The sequence below is a fragment of the Mercenaria mercenaria genome, chromosome 12 (assembly GCF_021730395.1).
Source record: "Mercenaria mercenaria strain notata chromosome 12, MADL_Memer_1, whole genome shotgun sequence".
Taxonomy (NCBI): domain Eukaryota; kingdom Metazoa; phylum Mollusca; class Bivalvia; order Venerida; family Veneridae; genus Mercenaria; species Mercenaria mercenaria.
The window spans coordinates 13,432,325-13,458,718 of NC_069372.1; the positions used below are offsets into that span (position 1 = coordinate 13,432,325).

The 26,394-nt window shown below is 33.2% G+C and overlaps 1 protein-coding gene across 1 annotated transcript; it reads right to left on the bottom strand.

Annotated features, from left to right (window-relative positions):
* Window positions 1-4,251: 4,251 nt before the first annotated feature.
* LOC128547497 (uncharacterized) lies at window positions 4,252-25,523 on the bottom strand. Its single transcript, XM_053520435.1, has 6 exons — window positions 25,442-25,523; window positions 24,173-24,253; window positions 22,504-22,610; window positions 20,736-20,952; window positions 5,596-5,702; window positions 4,252-4,374 (listed from the first exon to the last, which is right to left on the bottom strand). Exons 1-6 carry the CDS (start codon window positions 25,506-25,508, stop codon window positions 4,252-4,254), a joined length of 702 nt encoding a protein of 233 aa, XP_053376410.1. The 5' UTR covers window positions 25,509-25,523.
* Window positions 25,524-26,394: the final 871 nt, after the last annotated feature.

Below are 26,394 nucleotides of genomic sequence, written 5' to 3' on the forward strand. Positions count from 1 at the left end.
AACCATCAGGAGGAATGCAGTTTTAGAAGAAGGTTTCATCAGTTTCTTACGTAATGAAGATGTTTTATCTGTCCATGTATCGAGAAGATTGTTATTTCCGAGACACTCTAACATTCTTAATACAAATAAAGTACAAAATAAAAGCCCGTCGGGAAATTTTAGACTGTCAACAATTAATGTATGATATAGTCGGTGTGCTTGTGCAGACATTATTGAACTTGTGTCTGTCAGATTTTCTCTTAAAATAACGCAGTTAAGACTACTGACTTTGATTCAGAATCAACGTGTTTATAAACACTTGGATCTATGAATGATAAACATGTTTAACTTAAAGCACCGTACTGAGAAAGCTCTATACAGTTGAAACGAGTTTATTTATAATTTACTTATATATTTTAAAACATCAAAATACTGTACAATTTGACATTGATCTTGAGCAACCATTGTTCAAGTTAAAATGTAAATGACACACACAGCCAAGCTGAACGACATATCGCAATCATTTCGTTGTATTATATATGTGAAACAAGAAATAAATTTAAGTAAGATGGTCGGCGCAGCGTAGTAGAAAATAAATTATGTATAAAGGTACGTTTTAGCCATTGACTTTACTTTGTGAAAATTGCGAAACCGGCATTTGTATTCCTTATGCAAGAAAGAAATGGTCGCGTGACTGAAACAGCTAAATCTTTGTAAATCTGCAAATCATTCAAATATGGGATACCGACTTCCATTTCGGTCATATCTTTCAGATGTAATCCAAAATTAAGGTATTTGGGTTTTAAATCATCTGAAGTGGTTCCTTACTACAGCTGAAGGTCAAACGAGAAAAATATCTCACCTGAGGATGGATTTAGATTATTATATAAAAGTGAAAAGTTTTTACCAGAAGTCCTTATCTACCTGGTAAACTTAAATTTATTGCGCCTGAGAACCACGCCACTTTCTTTGAAAGAGTTTTTCAATCTGATTTCTTGTTATATTTTGGACATACTTATTACAATATTTTAAACATAAAATAAACTTGTTATATATACTAACCAACACATAGCTTTCAAACAGAAAACAGTGTAATTCAGGATGAACGCTTCGTCATTTCACTCAGCATTGATCCAGAAAGAGTGCAAAAAATTAAACACTATCATCCAGTTAGCAATACTAAATCTACTGTATAGCTAAAATTACCTATGGTACGTTATAAAGACTAGACGTGCCAACTTAGTCATGTGGCATGGAGGCATTATGCTCCAATAGGTGAACAAAATCTCCTTTTAAAATCACGTCAAATTTGGTCTTGAAATGTAGCGGTCCGTATGCTGTGTTTTTCCACTACAGTTTCCACTTGTGGCGAGCCTACTTTGAGATAATTGGCTCTTGCTCTGAGCTTCTGGCAAATCTACCCTAGTCTGTACCTTTTTAAAACAGCACGTTATATTAACGTTTTTGAATAAATTATGTCAGATCGCATTATAAATACAAGTAACAAATGTATATTGTAACAGGACAAAATAAAATTAGTACAGCCAATAGTATGATACTATTATTTTCTATCTTAATACGAATTTTTACAGGAAAATTTTAAATTCGTTGGGGTTTAGGCTCCGTGTGTTATACGAATTAAATTGTGAGATGATATTTATAGAGTAATATTATAAACCCTTCTCAAATGCGCTCATTTGATTGGTCGAAATGAGTGCACGCGCTAGTCCTCAAAAGCGATATTGACCTGCAAATGTGATAATGACACTGATGATATCATTTTTTCTTATATGTTTGAAATATGGGCCAGTCAGATGAATGCATTTGAGAAGGGCATATAATATAACAGTTATATATTTATTTTCGGTCGATATGTGTTTTTACAGGTCCGCAAAACACATATTGACTTCAACATAAGTCAATAACTGTATAATAATACAAAACCCTCATGATAAATTCTATGAGGGCATTAATGATGAAATAAAATAGTAGATATGCGTCTTATACTACCAATATATCAATGACAAGAAAAGTGGGCAAGAACAACTCCAAAGAGATTTGATAAAGATGATATCAGATTAAAAATATTCTTTCCAGACATCCTAATGGCAGCCTGTGTTAGAAATAGACGTATGGTCGTTCAGCTGTAACAGTGGAATGATGACCGCAGACCTGTCCTGTTATTTATTCAAAAAATGTTTGCAATTGTTTCATCCAGGCTATTAGCTATTAAGATATTTCATTTTTTTGTTGTTGTTTTTTATTTCAGAAAAGTACATGAATGTTTCGTTCAAATTCTGTTTCAGTTGTTGTATTTTTCATTCTGAACACAGTGTATCATGTGTATGGTGACTTAACAAAACGCTGAATAATTGGTCAGCTCTGTATTTCTGTATCTTTTTGAATAACCTAACGTTAATATGATTTGGATTTTAAATCCATGGCAATTGCCTGCATTTTAGCGGCATTCTATTTGATACGTGTGTACTTATAACTAATAACGTGTCAGAATAACTTATTTTTTGGAAAATGTAGGATGCAGGTGTTTATTGAAACATTATTACTTTTAGATATCTATGTAAAATGTCCATGCGAAAAGATTCAGAGTTTCTTTTGCAATGAACGAGGATTATCAGAAGCAGCAAAAACGAATGTTAAGTAAGATAGTCATCAACAGAAATAGGCATTGAACTCTTGAAATAGAAATTGAAATGTTTGATATAATTTACTCATCCTTAACCAACCATAACCAAATTGCCTACAAAACAGTTCTTTTAACGATTATCAGATTCAAACAAAAATATTAAACAGTTTAATCAATCCTTTGCCCTTTCAAGATACAGGTATCAACCGATTTCATTTGGTAGACTCCTAAGAATTGTCATTGCATTTACATGCATAACACATAGGGCATGAAACATGTTCTCAAGCGAATAAGATTTAAATTTGTGCATTTGAGACGAGCGCAGAGAAGATGCTTACAAGAAACAAATTAGATTGCAATCATGTAAAACTATCAACTGGTGATTTGTCAGAAACCTAGGGCAATACAGCTGCTAACTCTGCAAATATCGATCGTATTAAATTTGGTTCAGTTTAGTAAAAATGGACGTTTTCTGTTGATGTTTGTATAGAATACTTTAAACCTGTTTTGGGGAAAACAAGCCAAGAAAATAAACTCCTTAATTTGGCGACGAACCCTATTCGATTTGATAGCAATTTTATGTCGATCGTTAAAGGTTTAGATGCAAATGAAATGAATGTACAAGAACAGGGATGAGAACTCGAAAACGCTGACTGGGGCCAGGCTGGCACTGAACATTATAGAATGTTTAAGTCCAGGTATCAGAAACAAGTACAAATAATTACGTATCATTATATATCTACATATCATCAGTTATATTCTGTACACTTTGTCAGTTAATTATTGGAATTTTCCTTTAATTTGTCGACATAAGTAAGCACCAAAGCGGTCGATTTAATTTTGATAACATCCGTTGAAAAGGCAAGCGAGCGGGAATGGACAAAGCAAAAAAATGACAGACAAATGAGTGAATAAATTGAAAACCTTTATAAACAAAAAGTGACTGTCGGTAAAGCAGTCTCGAGAACAAAATTCTTGTATAATATATAAAATACTTGTTATAACTTTTCGAGAAATCACTTTATTTCGTCAGCTATAAAACAATAATCAAAATCACTCTACTGCATCGAAATAGACGCAACAAACAAATATTTTACTAAAAGCGTTGTCGTCTGTCGATTCTCTGTTGTGTCATTGACATTTAATTCTGAAGATGGTTTATATTGTATTAACCAGTGGAACATTTATCTTGCAATATTTAATTTTCAGTGAGTCCGTTTGTATAAATATTTTCGTCTGGCCCATTAAACAAATCGATATAAATTTGTTTTTCGTTTCACAAAAAAAATCAAAGTAAAAAGTAAGACCAAGTTAAAGATCAGGCAAACACACCATTAATGTAGTCACCCGCGAACTATAACAGCAAATTTATTGAAGCGGCATTTTCGCCTAGCGCATAAAACGAGTCTATTCTTTAATGGCAATTGTGCATGAGATAAATATACAACCTTGTACGTGAGTAAGTTATTAGATATGAAAAATATACAAAATGTATCTCATTCAAACAGTTTGATAAATAGATTTTATAGCTGCATTTTAAAAAGGAATATCGACCGAGCCGCCTACTACGTTAATCCTTCTAGACTGTTTTGAATTATTGTGTTCTCTGATGAAGAAGTCCCTCGTAATCATTGTTTACCTTGGTCCTGAGAACATCTAAATTTCTTATGTCTACACACTATTACAGGGACATTGCAGTGGTGGAGACAGTAATCACTTATACCTGCGAATAAATCCTCGACCTCTTGATCCTAGAATTAAAAGATGTGCTCCCTCTTATTTCACAACTTCTAAAATGACCTTCCCTGGAATTCCGTTTTGTTGTTTTATGTATCCAGTTAGCTATACAGAGAATAAATAAAAAGAATACATCTACTGGTAAATCTTAAAAATAAAATAATTTTATATACACAGATCGTAGCTTAACACTTATTAGTAGCGAATCACTTGTAATATTGATATACTTATATATAATATACATTGGTATATTGAGGGATGGTGACGTAAATTCAACCTTTAGCCTGCTGCCGGAAAGTAATCCTGTCTTTGCGAGTAGTGCAGGCTGATCATGGTCTGCACTGTTCGCTATTTAGTCAAATTGAGTAATGTTTTAGCAAACACCCCTTAAAATAATAAATGGTACTGCCCAAGTTGAAAGATGGATCAATCCATTTTAGAAATTAAACAGGGTTAAGGTTAAATAATTTGAGGTTGTATCTTCTTTAGTTCTGATATCTTTTCACTAGTTATGCAGCATACTTACAAACTATTCTATATTTTGAACTAAACTGGTCTGTGCAAGTAACAAGAATCAGAGTCAGGTGCAAATGGTTAATAATTAAACGAGTGTGCCAAGTAATTACATGAATCAAACACACGATCCACACGATTGTACTGCTCTCCTTTGAGGGCAGTAAGATTTACGCACATGTACATACTCATACTGCACTATAAACTGTGAAGTATTCGAAATAGTCTTTTGAAATCGTTGAAAAGAAATTAGTACGAACTAACCTTTAGCCTGCTGGCGGCAAGTGCTTTTCCCTTTGCGACCAGTGCAGACCAAGGTCAGAGTGTATATCTGTGCAGGCTGACCATGGTCTACACTGTTCACTCTTTAGTCAGTTATGTTTCGGTGAACACCCCTTCGAATAATAAATGGTACTGCCTAAATAGAATTATGGACCAGTGCATTTTAGAAATGTAACAGTGTGAGGGTTAATGGAACAACAATCTTAATAACAACACAAAACTGAAAAAACAATATTTGTTCACAGAGATATTCTAACAGAAACTCTCTTTATCATCATAACAGATCGACCTCGTTCTACCGTATTTCAAGAAAAATGCCGGATTCCCCATGCGGGTATGGAAGCGACACTAAATTCTTCTCTGTCAAAGCATTGCTTTTTATCGTGTTTTTCAGACATTGTTGAAATGTGAAGCTCAGTAGTTTTTACTGAAATACTTACTCGCAGTTTCTCCATTTTCACAGTATATTTATCTATCAATTCTTGTGTTTTCTCTTCCATTACTTTCAATAGTTCCGCAAGGCTCTGTGTGTCTGTTAACAAAGACGCTGTAAAAAGGTAGTATTTCCAGTTAATACTAAACTGTTTTGGCCCTTATGTAAGTCTTGAGTGCAATATAGCGGCTGTAAAACGTCACTCCGTACTTGGATTCAGTGATGTTATTTTCTTGTCATTTGAAATCATGGGAAGCATTCAATTTTACTGCGATGATTTAATTTTTCTTAAACCAGTGCGATTTGGACATTTCATTACCTTTCAAAGACTCAGTCTATGGTTACGTGTATTATATCTTGCTTGGTTACGTTTATCCCTGTAATATTATGTTTACAGTTGTAACAACATGTAAAATCGTTTAAAAGATGCATCGTTGAGGCAGTTCTAAACGTTCGGATCATTTTTTTTTCTACGACGAAGATATTGATGAAACGCCGATTTTAAAAACTTCAGAATGTACTAAGAAACATAATGGTCATCCAAGGGTAAGTGTCAATTTTGATAAAAAGTTTCGCGAATAGCGTTAATGAAAGTTCTCACATCTATGAATAGTTTTGAGATATTTGCTCTAGATTAAGTATCACGCGATGATTTTAGACACTATTTGGAATTATTTCATGTTTCAAACTTTTTAATACCATATTTACCTTAAGAAAGGCAATAACGTTGCCGTTATGATACATTTACTCACGAGTTGTCATTAATTAATAAAAGGATTTTCATTTCCGTATACCGATTCGAGGTGTTATTCAACTTAATTCGAATAAAGGACGTAACGTCATTTCTTCCGGCTTATTAAACGTGCTGACCTACCTGAAACAGTATTTGCCTCTAGTTAGTGGATATGTAATGAAAATCCGAAATTTCTATACCCCTACTGATCCTCCGTATACGATTTCGGCTTTCCCCGATATAAACGGAAAGTCAGGTACTCGTAGAATACCGATCGGTATACTACTGACTACTTTTTAAGGCGAAACATATAAATAAAGACATATTAAAGACACATGTTATTTACTATGTGCGTACGTTTGTTAGATGGATGCGCGTCCACGTGTTGTGAATAAAGGCTCGGGAAAGGATGAGTTTTTTGTAATGTGGCTTCTCTGTTGGATAAGCATACTCTTTTATTTTTGTTAAACAGGTAATAAGGCCAAAAGTGAGTTCTTAGAGACTGTTTTGTTCTGTACAAGTAAAGTAAAATGGTCATACATATAACTGATGTCATTTCTTAAACAGATCCGGTGACAGCCGTTCTTTGCAAAGGTAGTAGTATACTTTCAAGCATCGCGACATTACAAACGGTATTTAAGACCAATTCTCTGTAAGAACCAAAAAAAGTTGGAAACTCATAGTCACAGATTTCCTTTAAAATGATGTTTTCTTGAAGAGGGTGCAAAATTAAGTAAATCCTGTTTTTCATTTTTTCAATATATGTCCCGGTTACCATGGAAACGAGGATGCAAATCCCCAGTTTGCTGAATTTTTAAAAAAGTAGGGGTGCATGCAAATTATGTTATCTGGAAAGTACTAGAAAGTGTCCTTTATTTTCGTACTTGTAAATTTTAAAGGCAAATGAACAAGGTTTCATACCAAACTAATATTTCCAAATAGTTATTTGATTCTTGTATGATCTAGACTTTTATCTGCAAGAAAAAATATATTTATGGAGCAAAACATATGTTTATATTGTGCTCTACATCTTGAAAAGTGCACAGGTCTCAGCAGAAAAGTATATTTGTTTGTATAAAGGGAAGATGATATTTTAAAAAGAAACATAAATCGTAGTGGGTCATTCAGACACATTCTTGTAGATTTGGGCCAACGTTTATGATTTGGGGCATTTTTCCTATTTTTATTACCTCCCCTTGATGCTGTTCATTTAGGAAATCACAAAGAGCTTAATATCTAAGTTTACTTCCTCGATTATACTGAATTCAGATTTCTACTCGGATTTTGCAAATTTTTAGTATATAGATACAATTACAGTCAGAGATTTTATGCTAAATGGGCATGTGATGCTTGGATGTGTCCCTCCGAACCAAGTCCACGTTTAAAATTTGCTGAATAGCGACATTGTTTGGGAAAATACATGATGTCACAAATATTTTAACTGGAGAGCCCATCCCACCGCCACCCATAGTCAACTGAAAGACATTCAGATTGTTATTCTCTCATATCTCTATTTTTCAGTGACAGCTACAGTCATAGTAAAAGTAAATGCAGTCAGAAGACCTCTGATATCACCTGAAGATCCAGCCTTCTCAAGATTCTGTATCAAATAAAAATAACAAGGACTGCTAAAAAGACTTTTTATAACTTGCAAATGTGCAGTCTGTGACATAACTGTCTAATCCAGATAGTTTAGTGTTGAGAAGATAACATTTCGTCTCTATATTAGAGGGCACAAGTTTAAAATGCAGTATGTCATTGTGAGGGCAAAATGTTTATGAAAATAGTGTGTGTGTTTTCCAAATAGAGAGGCTGAAAGTGGAGAATCATCAATTAGTGTTTTTTGAATAAGTTATGGACTTCTGAATAGTGGAGATCTGTCCTTTTTTTTGGATTGCCACAGACCAAAATAATGATTGGTGCCTTTGACATAAATAGAAGAACTCACACTGGACACCCTGAAGATGGAATTATGTTGTTTGCATTAATGTTTCTTTTTCAGATTTATGGAAAAAAATTAGAATGTCATTTCTTAAAAATGTTGATAGTTGTTCAACCAAAGGCCCTGTAATTGAAAAATATCTTTATTCTTGACTTTATATTAAAATCTAAAAAAAATCTGATGCTGTTTGATTACTTTTGCATGTATAACATTAAATTTGTTATATTTAAATTTGATAAAATTTAATGCATTTTGAAAAAGATGCACTTGAACATATCTAAATGGAATAAACACATGACAGTCTTTGAATATCTGTAAAAAGCACATGTGTTGCAGTTCTCATCAGATTTGGTTACAAATTTACAGCTTAATTATACATGAAGGCTTATTACTCAAACATATGCTGATCTAATTGTATATTTTCTACCATAGATAATTTTATTTCATATAGATTTTTTAAATCTTTAAAAAATACTGAGAAAATATAGCTAAACAATGGTTGAATAAGTATACTTGATTTTGTGAAACTGTTGAAATATTACAATTCTTTTTTCCTCTTAAGCCTGTATCCTAAAATCATATTTTCCGATGAAATTTATTTTTTAAGAATGTTGCAATGCAGATTTTAATGAAAATTCATACATTTGTAAAGTTACCTATATTGTGTTAGGTAATAACTTACGCCCATATATACTAATTGGCCAATGATTAAAGAGAACATCTGAGTTTTTAACTGATTTTCTGACTAATTTAAGACCTCATTCATGTAACAACATCTATTAATCTTCAGAAATCCAGTAAAATTGTCATCTGTAAAACAGGTTTCATTCTAAGATATACAAGGCATATAACATCCTATATTTATGTATTCATGTATTTACTTTAATAAATAAAGAAGATTTAGTTGTGTATTTTGATAAATTTTGGAAAAAGCATTAGGAGATATGTCTGCAACTGCAGTTTGTATTAACTGAGTATTTACTGGCACTGGAATGTGCATTATCAGGGTTTTTCTGAATAAACTTAGTAAAGTCTTAAATCTACATTATCTATAGCTATCCGTAAAAAGTCTAGCCATTGTCTTGATAGTGGCTTTGCGACCAGCATAGATCCAGAGCAGCCCGCGCAGTCTGGTCAGGATCCATCCTGTTCGCTTTCAAATCATATTGCAATTAGAGAAACTGTTAGTGAACAGCATGGATCCTGACCAGACTGCGCTGATGCACAGGCTGGTATGGATCCATGCTGGTCGCAAACGCACTATGTTATTTTTCTCATGGCGCGGCTCATTTAAAGTTGTATCTAGCAAAATATTGACTAAACTGTTCTGTAGATAATTTGATTTAATTTGATTGTTAAAGGAAGAATGTGCATCATGATTGCTATTACATGAACATACTGTATTATTTTTAAATATCATGATAATTTTCAGTCTTGGATTACACTGTTATTTGCTCATAATTTTGAATTGTATTTAAAATGTATATATTAAATCAAATGGCGAAGTAGACATGATTTTGCTTTTATTACTACTTGTTCCCATGGCAACAAAATGATTTCCAAAGGGGAAAGGACACTGTCTTTACACAAACACACATATATATTTTTATGCCGAATCTTCTCCTTAAATTCCTCGATTTCCTATAAAGTCTGTGGAGGGAGAAGTCATTTCTCCCTAAAATTTTGACCTAGGATGATCCCTGTTTTTTAATGCAAAATGAATGTTGTAACCATGGCAACTTGAAAAAAAATTGGACAGTCATAATTAGTAACCAAACAATACCTTAAAGGCCAGTATCAGTGTATCAGTTGGTTATGAGTATTTCCAACTGCTTTGAAACTCAAAATTAGTTTACCCAAAAGAAAGAAATGTGCATCCAAGGTTGTTGAGAACTAACCTTGTGACAAGTTTCATAGATCATTATTATGGTTGTATCCCTCTTAATTCTGCCCAGAATGTGCTTCAGGTGCGTAAGATGCATTGACAGTTTGCAGATGAACATTTCTTGTTTCATAGAATACAAAATTGATACAGAAAGTGCTTTGAAAAGGTCTGAATTATAATTTTCTTGTACGTTGCCATGGTAACGGAACATTCTCCTTAATTTCTAGACAAAGTGTTGGACAGTATAACTTTGTAAAATGATTTTACATGAAATACTTATGTTTTGCTACAATTCTGTATCTGGCAATGTAATATTATTTCATGTTATTCTGTAATTTAGGCATAAATGAGTTTGCTGAAAACTCATTTTTTGTCATTTTTCAAATTTCTGTATAAAGCTCAAATATGAATGACCCACTAAAATTCCTCCTTAAATTGAAATGGGTATCATAGCTCTGCTGAATCCATACCAGTACTATACTCAGATGCGTGCACTTTTTTTTCTATTAGAAGTTGAAAATTATACATGCATACCAATTTTTAAAGATAATGTAAAATCTTAAAAGTGGGTATTTATAAAATTGTTGCTTCTAAAACTGTGAAAATGTTGAAAGACAATATTTGTTTGAAATAATTACTTCAGGTATGTATTTCAGGCAAATATGAAAATTATTGCTTTATTTCAGACATAGAGACCACTATGTGTGAAGAAAATTGTAACATTTTAGTAAAATTTGACTCTCAGAAATGGCCATTTTTCGCAAGTATAATGTTCACGTTTTCATGGTAACCAGAGCTGATTGATATCTTTTCACCCTCGATTCTTCATATATGGCTTGAATACTAAAAAAGTTGCAAATATGAAGTAATTCTGAGACTATGAGTTTCCGACCCCTTCTTTAATTTTTTGGTTCTTACAGAGAATTGGTCTTAATTAAAGATGTTATTGACACTGGGTTCAGTAGACATTAAATCTGTTAATTTTATATAAAATTACAATGGTGGGTCTATCTTGAATATGAAACCTATATTCTTGCTGTTCCCTATTCATCTCGTATAATATGTAAATTATCGAGATATTCTTGGATACACTGATTTATTATAGAGAAGAGCAATAAACACAAATTAATGTTTGCATTTTATTGATAGTAAGACTTAATGATACCAGTCAATTAAGAAAGGTTAGAAAGAAAAAGAGTAGTAAGCAGACAATCCACTGATATAACGGAAACAATCACAAAATAGCGACTACATCTACATCTTTATTTGCAGTTATTCTGCTGGATGAACTGACATTAATTTTTTGATCGACTGATCGACAACATACATAGAAAACAGAACAAGTACAAGTAACTAAAAATTGACCCATCTTGTTTTGTGACATAAGATATAATATACACATAATTTTATACGCCGTTTGTACGCGTTATGCACGTACAATAGTTACTTTCTCTGCGAGGCAGTGTTTCCTCTAACGGTTAATACAACACGCATACTAGAAATATTAGTTACCTACCATAATCCACTATACATGAACACGTAAAACGCTATAATAATTGTACTCATGTAATTCACAAACATATACAATTGTGAACTTGAAATGATGCATTAACACCATAAAATATAAAAAGAAATTTGTCAGAGAAGTATAAATCATACTATCCATCCTTTAAATTCTTAAGTTATTTGCAAGTATATAATTTTTTTCTAAATTATTTACAGTACTTTTATTCTGTTCAAACATAAGGTTTTCAAATTCAAACATATTTGGCCAATGGCAATAGTATCTTTTAAAATATTTCTGTCTTAAATCTCTAAACTTTGGACAAACTAATAAAAAATGATATGCATCTTATAGTACTTTCATGTTACAATTATTACACAATCTGTTTATTCTATCTATTTTATTATATCTTCCACTTTCGATATTTAGAATGTGAGAAAAAGTTCTGAACCTACACAATGCAATTCTGAAACGCTTGTCTGATATAAAATGCAAGTAGTTTTCAAAACTAAAATCGTGTTTAAAATGCGCATACGATATAAGCCGTCTAGAATTGTTGATACCTGCATACTATCTCTGCATATAGATGTCAAAGGTACTTTGTTTGATAACTTCAAAATTGTCATTTATTTGCTTTTGGCTTAACCATACATTTGACATTCATATTTCATCAATCAATTGTTTTATGTGATATGCCCAATTTGAACCATTATAATTATTGTGATTTCCCGCATCTGAACTTAACATGCTGTACACATCAAAAACTGTACTATTTTCTGAAAAGTTTAAGATTTTAAGCCAAAACTGTATCATAATTGTTGCCTTTGTACATACATCGGGTATCTACCAAGCTTCCCTTATAAACAATCCCGGTTAGTTGATAATTTTACACCAAGAACTTTTCTACAGAATGTGGTATGGATAGGTTCAAAATCTTTACCTTCATCATAACCCAAATCCTCCGCATTATAGTTCATAATAGAACTGACCGAACTATCAAAAATTTTACATTTTAATATATGCTATGGCCTTTGTACAGGTACAACATGGTCTCCTGGTTTAAAGAAATTCAATAATCATTAACATGGCATGATATTCCATAATAGAAACTAACATTATAACTTACAGTCTGCAATTACATTGCTATACTCTGGCACATGGACAAGAACAATACGATCTCCAGGCTTGTGGACATTGTCGACGTAAACTGAAATTGACAGATAGAATCATCGTCATCTTGGCGTGACAGAACATTAGTTATATAAACTATCAAATACGTTATTAATCAGTTTTTGAGAATAAGGGATAAACCTTAAAGTAACGTACACTAAAATGTAAGACCGTATATTTTCAAGACCCACAATAAAAGTCATTTTTCCATTATTTTCCTTCGTGCACATAATACGTTTCAAAGCTGTCTGACATACCAATACCCAATTACTGAGCTGCCTTGGGTACAATTATAAATATATATATTTTGTTCGCAAAATGTAACGCAGACAAATAAAATGGAAAAGTATGACGTATGTAAAAACGGTGTTGCCTTATGTTGTGTTTGCTTTAACGTAAAACAAAAACAAAATGTCGGGATGAAATGGTAATTTTCCAGTTTTAATAATTGGGATGATTCCATGTGACCTTTTGGATAGTATTTCAGAAAAAGGGCAGGTACCTGGGTAGAACCATCAACATTCCGTTACATAGCTAATTGACTTCATCACATGAACGAATTCGTCATCTAAAGCGAGGTTTGGAAACCACATCGGTGAAGGCAAAGTGATTCAAATTCAATGGCCTTAACCACCAATGCCCGTTAGGCGATGGCATGGATAAAAGACAACCACATTGCGATGATGGTGTCATGGTTTTTACTTTTTATCAAATATGATGGCTGAGGTATGAAAGATTAATAAACATATATCCGCTTCAGAATGTAGGAAGTGTACATGCAAATGCGTCACAGATAATATTTATCAGGTCATAATCATAGCAACAATGTGCATATACTTACAGTTGAATGCTAACATAGAATGCTCACTATCTTCAATAGCAATAACAATAGTCTGTTGGTCCGACATGGTTTGTTCTGCTCAATATTTCTGTTAAAACAAAATAATAGCATATATTACTAGTATCATTAGTTGCTTTATATTTCTGTTAAAAACAAAATAATATGGCATATATGACCCTTTGACCTATAATTTTGTGCATTCTGCTAAATATGCTATAATCGAATACACATGATCAGTGGAGTAAGGGATGTTGCACCTATTAACTATCATAAAACGTTTCGACTTATATTTTGTTTGGATGCTTTCTATGCATTTAAAAATCTTCTTTCATATATAAACATACATGTGTGTTTCGTTTAGAGGAGATTAGTAAGTAACCAGTTAACTTCTGTCTTACTTGTATAAAAGCCCATAAAGAATGCGACAAAGAATATGAAAACTCATTCTGTCAATTAAGAAAAAGGGAACATTTAAGATTTTAATAACATTACAGTAATAAATTTCTTTCCTTTCCCAGACAATTTAAAACTATGAAGAAACCTTACTACCAGAAAGGATGTTTTCTCGCATGTTATTGAAAAAAGGCTAGTGCATTGTTAAACAATGTTCGTTGAGAACTTATGATAATGTTTACAAAGCCATTTCCTATTTTGTAAGTAATAGTTGCAGGTTTATGGATGCATTTTTTCCGGCAAGTAATTAAAATGAAATTGAAACTGTGAAACTGATTAATTTGATTAAAAGCCTATTTCTTCACAAAGGCACGTTCAAAATTGCATAGTACAATTAATTTAACAAACCTCAAAAATATAAATGATGAAATGTAAAAAATCACAAAAATGTAAAAACTATAACCTGTTGTTATCGCATATAAAACAATGATTAAAAATTTAAAGCAATGCCACTAAGTCTCTAAAATATATTGTCTTAAGATTTTTTTAAATACCCAATTAAAAACATAATAAGTAGTCAACAATATTCTTAAGCAGTTATAAAGTAGCGTTCTTAGTAGGAATTCAAGCTAAACGTAATTTTAGAATTATTCAATATTATGTTATGACCAAGACTATTTTTAGACACGTGGTATGTTGGTGTTCAGCCTGTGAAAAAGTTGACGCAACGCTTTCCTCTTTTGGGAAATAATTGTCTTCTTTCACGAGTGTATTTATCATCTGTATTTAGTAAACAACAGATGAATACTAGTATTACTTCAATTGTAATTTGTGCAATGACTTTTTGTTACAGTTTACATTTACGTCGAATAAACTTATGTTTAAAAGCAACAACAATAGAAAAAACCTACCTATATATCCTGGAAAGAATTCAGTTTAAAATGTTCCCCAGGGTTTTGTTCACATAAATATAAATGTAATATCACGGGTTTCTATGGTATTTTCATTCACCATTCCACTTAAACAATTCTACGTATCTAGTATTTGCGCAATCAAATCCCACCGGTGTTGCTCTTGAACACGTTTCAGGTGTTCAAAAACATGGCAAGGCAAGAAGCCGATATTACATTTTCAGGTATAAGATCCGATCGCACTGATTCATACAGACAATTTCGTATTGTCCGTTTTTCCGCATTTACTATTCTCTAAATGTCGTTTCACAAGATTTGAAGACTGAAATATGCGAATTGAATCCTTCTGAACGGAATAGAACAAAATCGGACAGAACAGAATTAACGTGAAGCGAAACTGATTTCAGCAATACCAGTCTCTCCCCAGATAAGACGTACTTGTCATTATAATTTGATCGAAAGCAAAGGGAAAACATAAACAATTATTTGTATGAATCAACGGAAATGCAGCTTTCTCTGTTATATCCGGAACGCTCAAATTACGAAGGGGAATATTTGTTGTTGATTTCTTATAATAAGAACAAGTTTTCTTTATATCAGAGAGATACTACTAGTCTTCCTCAACGTATACCTTTTACATAGTTAAAATTGTTTGACACAACATAGGCTGAGGAACCTTATTTTTATATATTATATATTTTATTACACGAGGGTAATATATGGACTAGTTTTGCCTTTTTACTATAATAACACACATGTTACTATTATGAAAATAGATACTCCGCTATGGCTAGAATGCTCACACCTACAGATGCATTGCTTCAAGACGTCGATGTTAGCGCGTTCTGTTGTTGCCTGGGACTATTACGACCGGCGCCTGCGACACGGTTGTGCAATATGGAACTGTCAATGGTCGTCGTAATAGTCTTTTTTGCCGCTCTTTTGTTTCTGTTTTAGACTACATAAAGTACATAATACTATTTTAAGGATATTTTTTCTGGTGTTCTTGCATGTATGAACCTAATCAAATAACGCGTTTTAAGACATGGCTTTCATTGGTCCTGCTCCGCGACTGTGTCTAATCCAGTATGGTACCGGTGCCTATCTGCGTCACTAGTTACCTTTAAGATATTTTTTCCAAAATAGTACTTTTCTGCGACGATTTGTCAGTTTTCAAATGATTTCATTCTTTGGAATTATTTCTGTAAATAAGTTTATTTATCAACCATTGTCATTGGTTAATCTGTCAGGGTAGGATCTAACAAAGAAAATGGTTGATCATATGTACATATTTAGTTCAAAACTATTCGTTAGGTGCAAATACTTTTAGAAATATGTGCATTTTATCAAAACTTAAGCTTTTCTATTTATGTCCAAGTGAACATCTCCCTAGTATCAACTCAACAGATGTACATACAAAATGTGACTTTAGAAGATCTATTTAGGGAAATATTTTGGTAGAGAGATTTAATTCAAACGAAAATTAAAGGACGATTAATGCCAGTATAGGGTATATAGTTCTGTACAGTATAGCATATATTCAAAATAGCTAACCGCCCTATACTGGTTACCATATATATAAACTTGAAAGTCAATTATTCTGAATTTAATTAAATCCCTTAATTAATGCAAACTATCTCTATAAAAGTCAGGGTATCCTTGAGATCCAGTTAACTTTCAGAGAGCGGAAACATAGCTTCTCTGGTCCCAATCAGTGAAAAAGACTAAAATGTCACTGATGATTTCTGAGACATGATAACAGAGATTTGAGTATATATGCAAATGTTGAACCAGTGCGAATGTGTAGTACAATTCGGATGTGATGCGCTTGGTGTGAAATGTGTACATTCGTTTGTACTGCTAGGCGCTTTGCCGTACCTAGTCCGGTATATAGCGCTGGCGATTACTTCATATAAAATAGCTCTACTTATATATATCCTTTACAGTAGTTGCATATACAATAACCCTCTGGTCATTTACTTATATATAAAGAAGCTTAATATATCACAAATACACATCGATAGCAAATAAGTGTTCTAAATAATAATGTTGGAGTTTTCAAATAAGTGTAGATTCAAGCGAAACTGATTTGCTTCTTATATCAGTGAAAAATTAAATGCTATTCTTTTAAAAAATGTGGAGCATGTAATGACATTTAACTGATATTTCTCTGCAACCTTTATGAGGAATGCAGTTTTAGAAGAAGGTTTCATCAGTTTCTCACCTAATGAAGATGTTTTTTCCATCCATTTATCCAGAAGATTATTATTTCCGAGACATTCTAACATTCTTAAGTACAAATTAAAAGCCCGTCGGGAAATTTTAGACTGTCAACAATTAATGTATAATATGGTCGGTGTGTTTGTGCAGACATTATTGAACATGTGTGTCTGTCAGATTTTCTCTTAAGATAACGAGATTTAACCTTGATGCAGTTTAGACGAGTGACTTTGATTCAGAATCAGCGTCTTTTTAAACACATGGATCTGTGCAATGATAAAAGTACTGAGAAAGCTCTATACTATTAAAAAATGTTTATTTATAATTTACTTAATATTTTGGTAGCAACAAAATACTGTAAAATTTGATATTCAATTTGAAGCTTTAAGGTTTAAAGTTTAAGTTTTCAGTCTTCAAATCTAAATGAATTGAAATCAGTGATCCTGAAGGACCAGAAAATATAACAACACTGAGATGAAGTCGGCCACAGTGTAAAACAAGAAATATATTTAAAGTCAGATAGAAAAACTTTACTTTGTGAAATAGCGAAAACGTTTGGAAACCCTAGACGTTAGTATACTGTGTAAGCCTCTACGTACAAGTACAAGCAAAAACCATTTCACAAAAAACATTTAACAAAAAGCATTTCGCATTTTGCAAAAGCATTACGCATTTCGCAAAAAGCATTGCGCCCAGGCTTTCCATAATAACGGCATTTTATTCCTTATGGAAAAAAGAAATTGTCACGTGACTGAAACAGCTGAATCTATGCAAACAAAACCATTCTTCAGCGAGTCAACCAAATACGGGATATCTACATACATTTCGGTCATATTTTTCAGATGTACTAAACAAAATGATGTATTTGGGATTAAAATCATCTGAGGTGGTTCCATACTACAGCTGAACATAAAACGAGAAAGATGGATGCAGTTTATTATATATAAGTGAAAAGTTTTTTAGCAGAAGTCCTTATTTTCCTTGTAAACTTAAATTTTTTGCGCCTGAAAACCACACCACTTTCTTTAAAAACAGTATTTAAATCCGATTTCTTCTTTTACTAATTACACATACTTTTCACATTAATTGAGACATAAAATATACTTGTTGAATATACTAACCGACACATAGCTTTCAAACAGAAAACAGTGTCATAGGGATGAACGCTTTGTCATTTCACTCACCGTTGCACAAGACAGAGTGAAAGAAAATTTAACACTTTCGTCTAGTTAGCAAGACTAAATCTTGCTTAAAGCTAAAATACCTATGATATGTTATAAAGCAGCCTGATTTGCCAACTTAGTCACGTGGCATGGATGCGTTATGCTCCAATAGGTAAACAAAGTCTCCTTTTAAAATCACGTCAAATTTTATCTTGAAATTTTAGCGTTTCATCGGCTATATCTTTCCACTACAATTTCCACTACTTTGCGATAACTGTTTCTGGCAAATCTACCCTCACATGTACATTTTTATTACAGTACATTGTACTGTCCTTGTTCGAAATTATTAGAATTTCATCCAGGCTATAAAGATATAAGTCATTTGTTTGTATTTGAGTTTCAGAAAAATATATTTAATGTTCCATTCAAATTTTGTTTCAATAGTTTTTGTTTCATTCCGAACACACTGCATCATGTGTATGGTAATTCAACCAACGCTGAAGAATTAGTCAGTTGTGTAGCTATACATTTGAATAATATAATACGATTTGGATTTAAAATTCATGGCCATTCCCTGCATTTTAACGGCATTTTATTTGATGCATGTGTAGTTATAACTAATAACGTGACAGAATATAGCTTAGTTTCTGGAAATGTACGATGTAGATGTTTATGGAAACATTATTTATTTTAGGTATCTGTTCTTGTAAAAATCCATGCGGAAAGATTCAGAGTTTCTTTTGAAATTAACGAGGGTTATCAGAAGTACCAAAAACGAATGTTAAGTAAGTTAGTCATCAATAGAAATAGGCATTGCACTCTTGAAATAGAAATTGAAATCATTTGATATAATGCACTCATCCTTTACCAACCATAACCTAATTGCATACAAAAGATTTTTAACAATTACCAAATTCATACAAAAAATATTAAACAGTTTAATCAATCCTTTGCCTTTTCAAGATACAGGTATCAACCGAGTTCACTTGGTAGACTTCTAAGAATTGTCCTTGCATTTACATGCATAATCCATAGGAATGAAACATGCTCTCAAGCGAATAAGATTTAAATTTGTGAATTTGAGACAAGCGGAGAGAAAATGCTTACAAGAAACAAATTAGATTGCAATCATGTAAAACTATCAACTGGTGATTTGTTAGAAACTTAGGACAATACCGCTACTAGCTCACTGGAAATATCGATCGTATTAAATCTGTTTCAGTTTAGTAAAAAATGGACGTTGTCTGTTCATGTTTGTATAGAGAACTCTTAACTCGTTTCTGGGAGAACAGGCCACAAAAATAAACTCCTTAGTTTGGCGGCGAACCCTATTCGAACTGATAGCAATTTTATGCCGATCGGAAAAGGTTTAGATGCAATTGAAATGAATATAAAAGAACAGGGATGAGAACTCGAAAACGTTGACTCAGGCCAGGCGGGCACTGAACATTATCGGGTCCAAGTCCAGGTGATAGAAACAAATATAGATAATTACGAATCATTATATATTTACAGACCATCCGTAATATTTCGTGCATTTTATCAGTTAATTGTTGGTTACTGGAATTTTCCTTTTATTTGTATACATAAGTAAGCACCAAATGGGTCAATTTAATTTTGATAACACCCATTGAAACTGCAAGCGAGCTGGAATGGACAAAAAGTTGACAGACAAATGAGTGAATAAGCTGAACATCTAAGTACACAAATAGTGACGGTCGGAATAGCAGTTTCGAGAACACATTTCTTATTTAATATATATACTTGTTTCGAGAAATCTCTTCCGTTCGTCAGCTTTAAAACAATAATCAAAATCACTCTATTGCATCGAAATAGACACAACAAACAAATATTTCTCTACAAGCGTTGTCGTCTGTCGATTCTCTGTTGTGCCATTGACATTTAATTCTGAAGATGGTTTATGTTGTATTCACCAGTGGAACATTTATCTAGCAATATTTCATTTTCAGTGAGTCCGTTTGTATAAATATTTTCGTCTGGCCCAGTAAACAAATCGATATAAATTTGTTTTTAGTCTCACAAAAAAAAAGTAAAAGGTAAGTCCAATTTAAAGATCAAACCAACACACCATTATGTAGTCACCCGCGAACTATAACAGCAAATTTATAGAGGCGGAATTATTGCCTCGCGCATAAAACGAGTCTATTCTTTAATGGTAATTATACATGGGATAAATATACAACCTGATACGTGAGTAAGATATTAGATATGAAAAATATACAAAATAATTCAAACAGTTTGATAAATAGTTTTTATAGCTGCATTTTAAAAAGGAACAACGAGGCGCCTGCTACGTTAATACTTCCAGACTGTTTTGAATTATTGTGTTCTGTGATGAAGAAGTCATTAGTAATCACTGTTTACCTTGGTTCTGAGAACATTTAAATTTCTTATGTCTACACACTATTACAGGGACATTACAGTGGTGGAGACAGTAATCACTTATACTTCCTAAAAACGTCCTGCGAATGAATCCTCGCCCTCTTGATCCTAAAATCAACAGATCTGCTCTCTCTTCTTTTACAGCTTCTACAATTGCCTTTCCTGGTGTCCCAGTCTGTTGTTTTACGGATCCACTTACCTATATAGAGATATATAAAAAACAGAACATGTTTGGCGTGCAAATCCTAAATGATTTTATAGAAACAGATTGAAGTTTGTACTTATTCATAGCGAATCATCGGAAATATCTATTGAAGGGTGTTGAGGTGAATGTAGCTAATTTGTGGATTTTTTTTCTTTAGTTCCGTCGTCTTTCCATTACTAATGCAACATACCTATACACTACTATTAATTATACGACACTGGTATATTTTCAATGAGTAAGCAGTATTGACGTGAATACAGCTCATTTGAGGATTTTTTCTTTAGTTCCGACATCTTTTCACTATTACTAATTAGTGTAGTATACACTGTTCTAAATTATACGACGCTGTTCTGTTTTCAATGGAGACGCAACGCGAATCTGAGGCAGAGAAAATAGTTAACCTTTAGTGTGCTGCTCGCAAGTGATTCTGCCTTTGCGAGCAGTGAAGATTAAGATCGTGGTCGTCTGCACTGTTCGCTATTCATTAAGTAAATTTTCAGTGAACATCCCTTCAAATTGTAAATGTTACTGCCCAAGTTTAATGATGGACTAGTCCATTTTAGAAATTTAGCAGGGTGAGAGACGTAACTAATTTGCCAAATAAATACACGACCAAGCATTGCTGGTGTTCTTCTTTGCGGGTTTTATGATGTACCTACATGTACAGTACTTGTATGAATTAATGGGAAAATGTTTAAGCTTAAAAGAACAATACAGTTAATACTAAAAACAAAGTTTTGTTCCCAGAGGTTTTGATAAAAGAAACTATTATTATAACAAAGCGACTTCGTTCTACCGCTTTCAAAAGAAGAAGGCGTATTTCCCAAATGGATTGGGATGCGACACTAAATTTGTATTTGTCAATACATTGCTTTTAATCATGTTTTTTAGACATTGTTTAAAGATATTCAATGTCCATCTTTCATCAAGATATTTTATCTTCTGATAGTTACCTCAAATGTTAAAACTTCTCTTTGGTTTCGCTAAATACATCAATTAACAGAGTATTTAATGTCATGCATTAAAAGTCGTCCAAACGTTTAATAGTATCACTTATTTGCACTGTGTTTAAGTACACATTTATTGAGTCTGTACTATTTAGTTTATACTTAGTTTATTTTAGGTCGATTGTGAAGGAAGTTCTTCAACTTATGTTAACTACTCTCGACACCTCATTCCTGATGGAATCCATCGCCACGAGGGTACGAGAGAAGAAGCTAGTTTCCCTTTTTAATGTTGAGCGCCAAGCAAGGGAGCTACTAGTACCATTTTTCACGTCTTTGGTATGACGCGACCAAGGATCGAACCCACGACCTCCCGCACTCGAAGCGGACGCTCTACCACTAGGCTATCGAGGTGGTAATTTATGTTATTTAAAGCTATATGATTAATACTGTTGATGCACATAAACATAAACCTTGATTTTGTATTCACATAATAATATGTAACAATAACATGTAACAATAACTGATATTTTTAAGTGTGAATTTGGATCTAATATACCTTTATACACCAGGAAAAGTAGTTTTGTACTGAAACACTTACCCGCAGTTCTTCCATTTTCAAAGCATATTTTTCTACCAATTCTTGTGTTTTCTCTTCCGTTACTTTCAGTAACTCGGCAAGAATTTCTGTGTTTGTTAATAAAGAAGCTGTAACAAAAGTAATATTTCATTTATTTAAGGAACATGTATTGATCTTTATGTAAGAGTTAAGCCGGTGAAAGGGTGTGTGAGGCGTATTGCATTTATCGTTATCTTGTCTGGCTACAGACTAGATAATCTTTTTTATCTTGGACAAAATAATATTCTGACTAGATCAGGCTTGGCTCTGATTATCCAGAGTTTTGAGAATGAAAGGGACATAATTATACAGAATTTGAATAACTTTAGGAGTTATCTCCCGTGAACAAAACACAGGGTCTAAACACAGACTAGTCGTTATCTCTCAAAAACAGCCTCATTGAAAACGTTGATCGGTTGTGTTCTAGTGACGTGTGTTGGCTGTAGAAAATCTCTTCGTACTTGGTTTAAGCGTTGTTATATTAACTGATGAACTGCATTCATTTTAGCTAAAATGTTAAAATTCTGCTAAAGCCTATGCTATTGAGGCGTTGGGGATTTGCACATTTCTTGACCTCTCATGAACAGTCAAATTGAGTCTGATATTTTGTTACTTGGGTGCGTTTTATCCTTCCAAAGGATCTTTCCACACACTGTTTGATATTAAAAATGAGTACGCCTGTGTGTACACCGGTTTCAAGAACGCACAGAACAAATACAATTCCAATATGCTTGTTTCTGTTAAAACACGCTTACGGTTAACATGTTAAAACACGCTTACGGTTAAATCACGTCACGTTAACGTGCGATGACGTCTTTATTTTTGTTGCGACCATTAAAGAGCGCTTCTATATTTTTCTACTGTTTTAGATACAGGGCATAATAGAATCGAAATAAAGTATAGAAAAAAGTGTTTTACATAAATCAATACACTAAAAATCGGTTATACGTCGGCAGAATAATTTTTCCACGGACGTATAACCTCATTTCGTGTAATAATATCGTTAAAACACGGTTTTCCATACATTATTCTTTAACATTAAACAGTATTTGCATAAGGTAATCCAAGGACATATGACGTAAGGTTGTACGTCAGCGGAATAATTTACTCGGGTTACGCACTCGTTAAATTATTCCGCGGACGTATACCTTCCTTTCGTGTATTAATATTGTTAAAACACGGTTTTCCATACCTTATTCTTAAGCACTAGATATTATTTCCATAAGGTAATGGATGTATAATGAAATTTGGAAATTTTCATTTGATTATCTATTCTCCGTTTGCGATTTTGGAACGGAAAAATCAAATGCATTGATTATCGTCACAATTCAAAAGTCGGAGATAGTGGGCGGTTATAGTACCTGATCTTGTATGGTTTCAAAGATATATCAAATATATATATCTGGAAAGCGGGTAGTAAGGTCTTTTGAGATAAGCAAATTTCAGTATAGGGAGCAGACAAGCCGACCCTTAATTTCTATTTTTCATCCGTGCAGTCTTATCTTGATCTGCACTGTTCGCTGTTTAGTCAGTACATTTTCAGTAAACATCCCTTCAAATCATAAATGGCACTGCACAAACTGGAGGATGGACCAGTCCATTATAAAAAATTTAGCATGGTAAGGATTAAAATGGAACTAAAATAACTTACAGTCAGTAATTACACTACTATACTCTGGCACATGGACAAGGACAATACGATCTCCAGGCTTGTGGACATTGTCAACGTAAACTGAAATTGACATTATAGTGACAGTAGTAAAACAGACTGTTAAACAACTGGTAAAAATGCTTTTATAAATTATTAAACTGATAGTCTAACACTAGACTGTTAAATAACATGTAGGGATAGTTTATTAAACTAATACCATCCGATTCATTTTCCTATGAAACAAAGATGACGGAAACTGTGTTTGTATGCAAAACATTTGCTCTAGGTACGTCACAATAATTTCGCCATGGAGTCAAACGTTATAACGGCTTGTTGGGTAAAGAAAACCACACAAATAGGAAATTATTTGGTAAGAGTCGTCAAAAATGCAGACAATATTTAGGATGGACATAATAATAATGTCACAGTGATTTGCACTTTGATAATTTAATTGTCATTCAAATGCGTATTATTATATCACTCGGGTTGCACATCACAATTCCAAACAATGATTTTATTCAACGACAAATCACTGTTTAGGATAAACTATTTCTTGTTTTACTTTAACAAGGATAGAAACATTAAATCATATAGTAACCTCATGTAAAATGTTTTATTGCATTTGTCTGAAAACCTACAATAAAAGTTATATCTCCATTATTTTCCTTCTTGCATATAATGAGTTTCAAAATGGTCGAAGTATCAATACACCATAATTGAACTGTCATGGGTACGGCCATAAATACATATGTTGTTTGCCAAGTGTGACACAGACAGATACAATGATGTACGGTGTCTCTTGCTGAGATATGTAAAACAATGATGTATGTTTTGTTTTGTTGGGTCTAACGTCATATGCCAGCAACACAATTATACAAGTTATGGCAACTTTTCGGCTTTTTATGATGGGGGAAGACTCCGGGTGCCACTCCAGGAGTTATGAAGGCATGTACTGGCAAATTGGTAGAACTACAGACATTCCGCAAGCAACTGAATGCCGTCCTCACATTAAAGATATATATCTACACCCGAAGGGAAGTTTCGAACCCGTAGTGATGAGGTTGCAAGTGCTTCGAAGTCAGTGACTTTAGCCACTCATCCAAGTAGAATGAGTACATGTAGTGTAAGTTGTATGACGTGTTATATCTAATATCATGCTAGTTTATGTGCGAGTGATTGAAAAAAACTGGCCAATTAGCAGCGTGAGTACGCTTGTAGTCTATATACAATTGTATTACCAGGTCATAAGAGTAACAATAACCTACTTACAATCAAAAGCGTACGAAGGGTGCTCACTATCTTCAATAGCAATAACAACAGTCCGCTGGTCCGACATGGTTTGTGGTACCCTAATATCTGTTTAAAAACAAAATAATACGACATATTATAATAATAATATTGCCAATGTGTATTAATGAGTTAAAGCAGCTATTAATCATAATATTCTAGCCTTTCAAATACTTTTTCAAATTAGGGATGATATTTAATACTAAATGCTGTCGTTTAGATGGGGATGTACCACGTGTTACACATAATGGGATTCAGCAGAATTAATGGACTGTTTGGTCATGCTGGAAACGCAGTCAGTAGTAACTGTTAATGAATTTCCTTAGCAGGACACCGTTATCATATTGTAGGATGCTATTTACAGACGTTGTAAGATTTTGTGTCTTTTTGTTTTGAATTTCTTTTTCTATTTAATAACAGATTACGTTTCTTTAAGTTTCAATGGAAAAGGTCAATATATTATTTCATATTGGCATTGAATTTTCACATAGTGTAGGAGAGGTCATTTGAGAAGTCATTATGATGTGTTTTCACGGGTTTAAACGTTCATTAATGACGATATTTTCCATTTGACTAGAGAAACGGTTTACAAAATTATATCGTAAATAAAATTCTCTTAAGTGTAGAGCCCGCCCGTTAAGCTCAATAGGAAGAGAGCAGATCTACGGATCGCGGGGTTGTGAGTTCATAACCCTGGGACAATCGTACGTTAGTGTCGATTTGATTAAATACAATATGTCTAGAATCATTTGTCCTCTACCTCTAATTCATGTGGAAAAATTGGACGTTACTTGCGGAGAACAGGTTTGTACTGGTACAAAATCCAGGGTAGCGGTTGTCTAGTGGTTCAGGTGTCGGCCGCTCAACCCAAGGGTCGTGGGTTCGAGCCCCATTGGGGTCACGACCATGACTTCTCATAAGACACCAGTACTGGT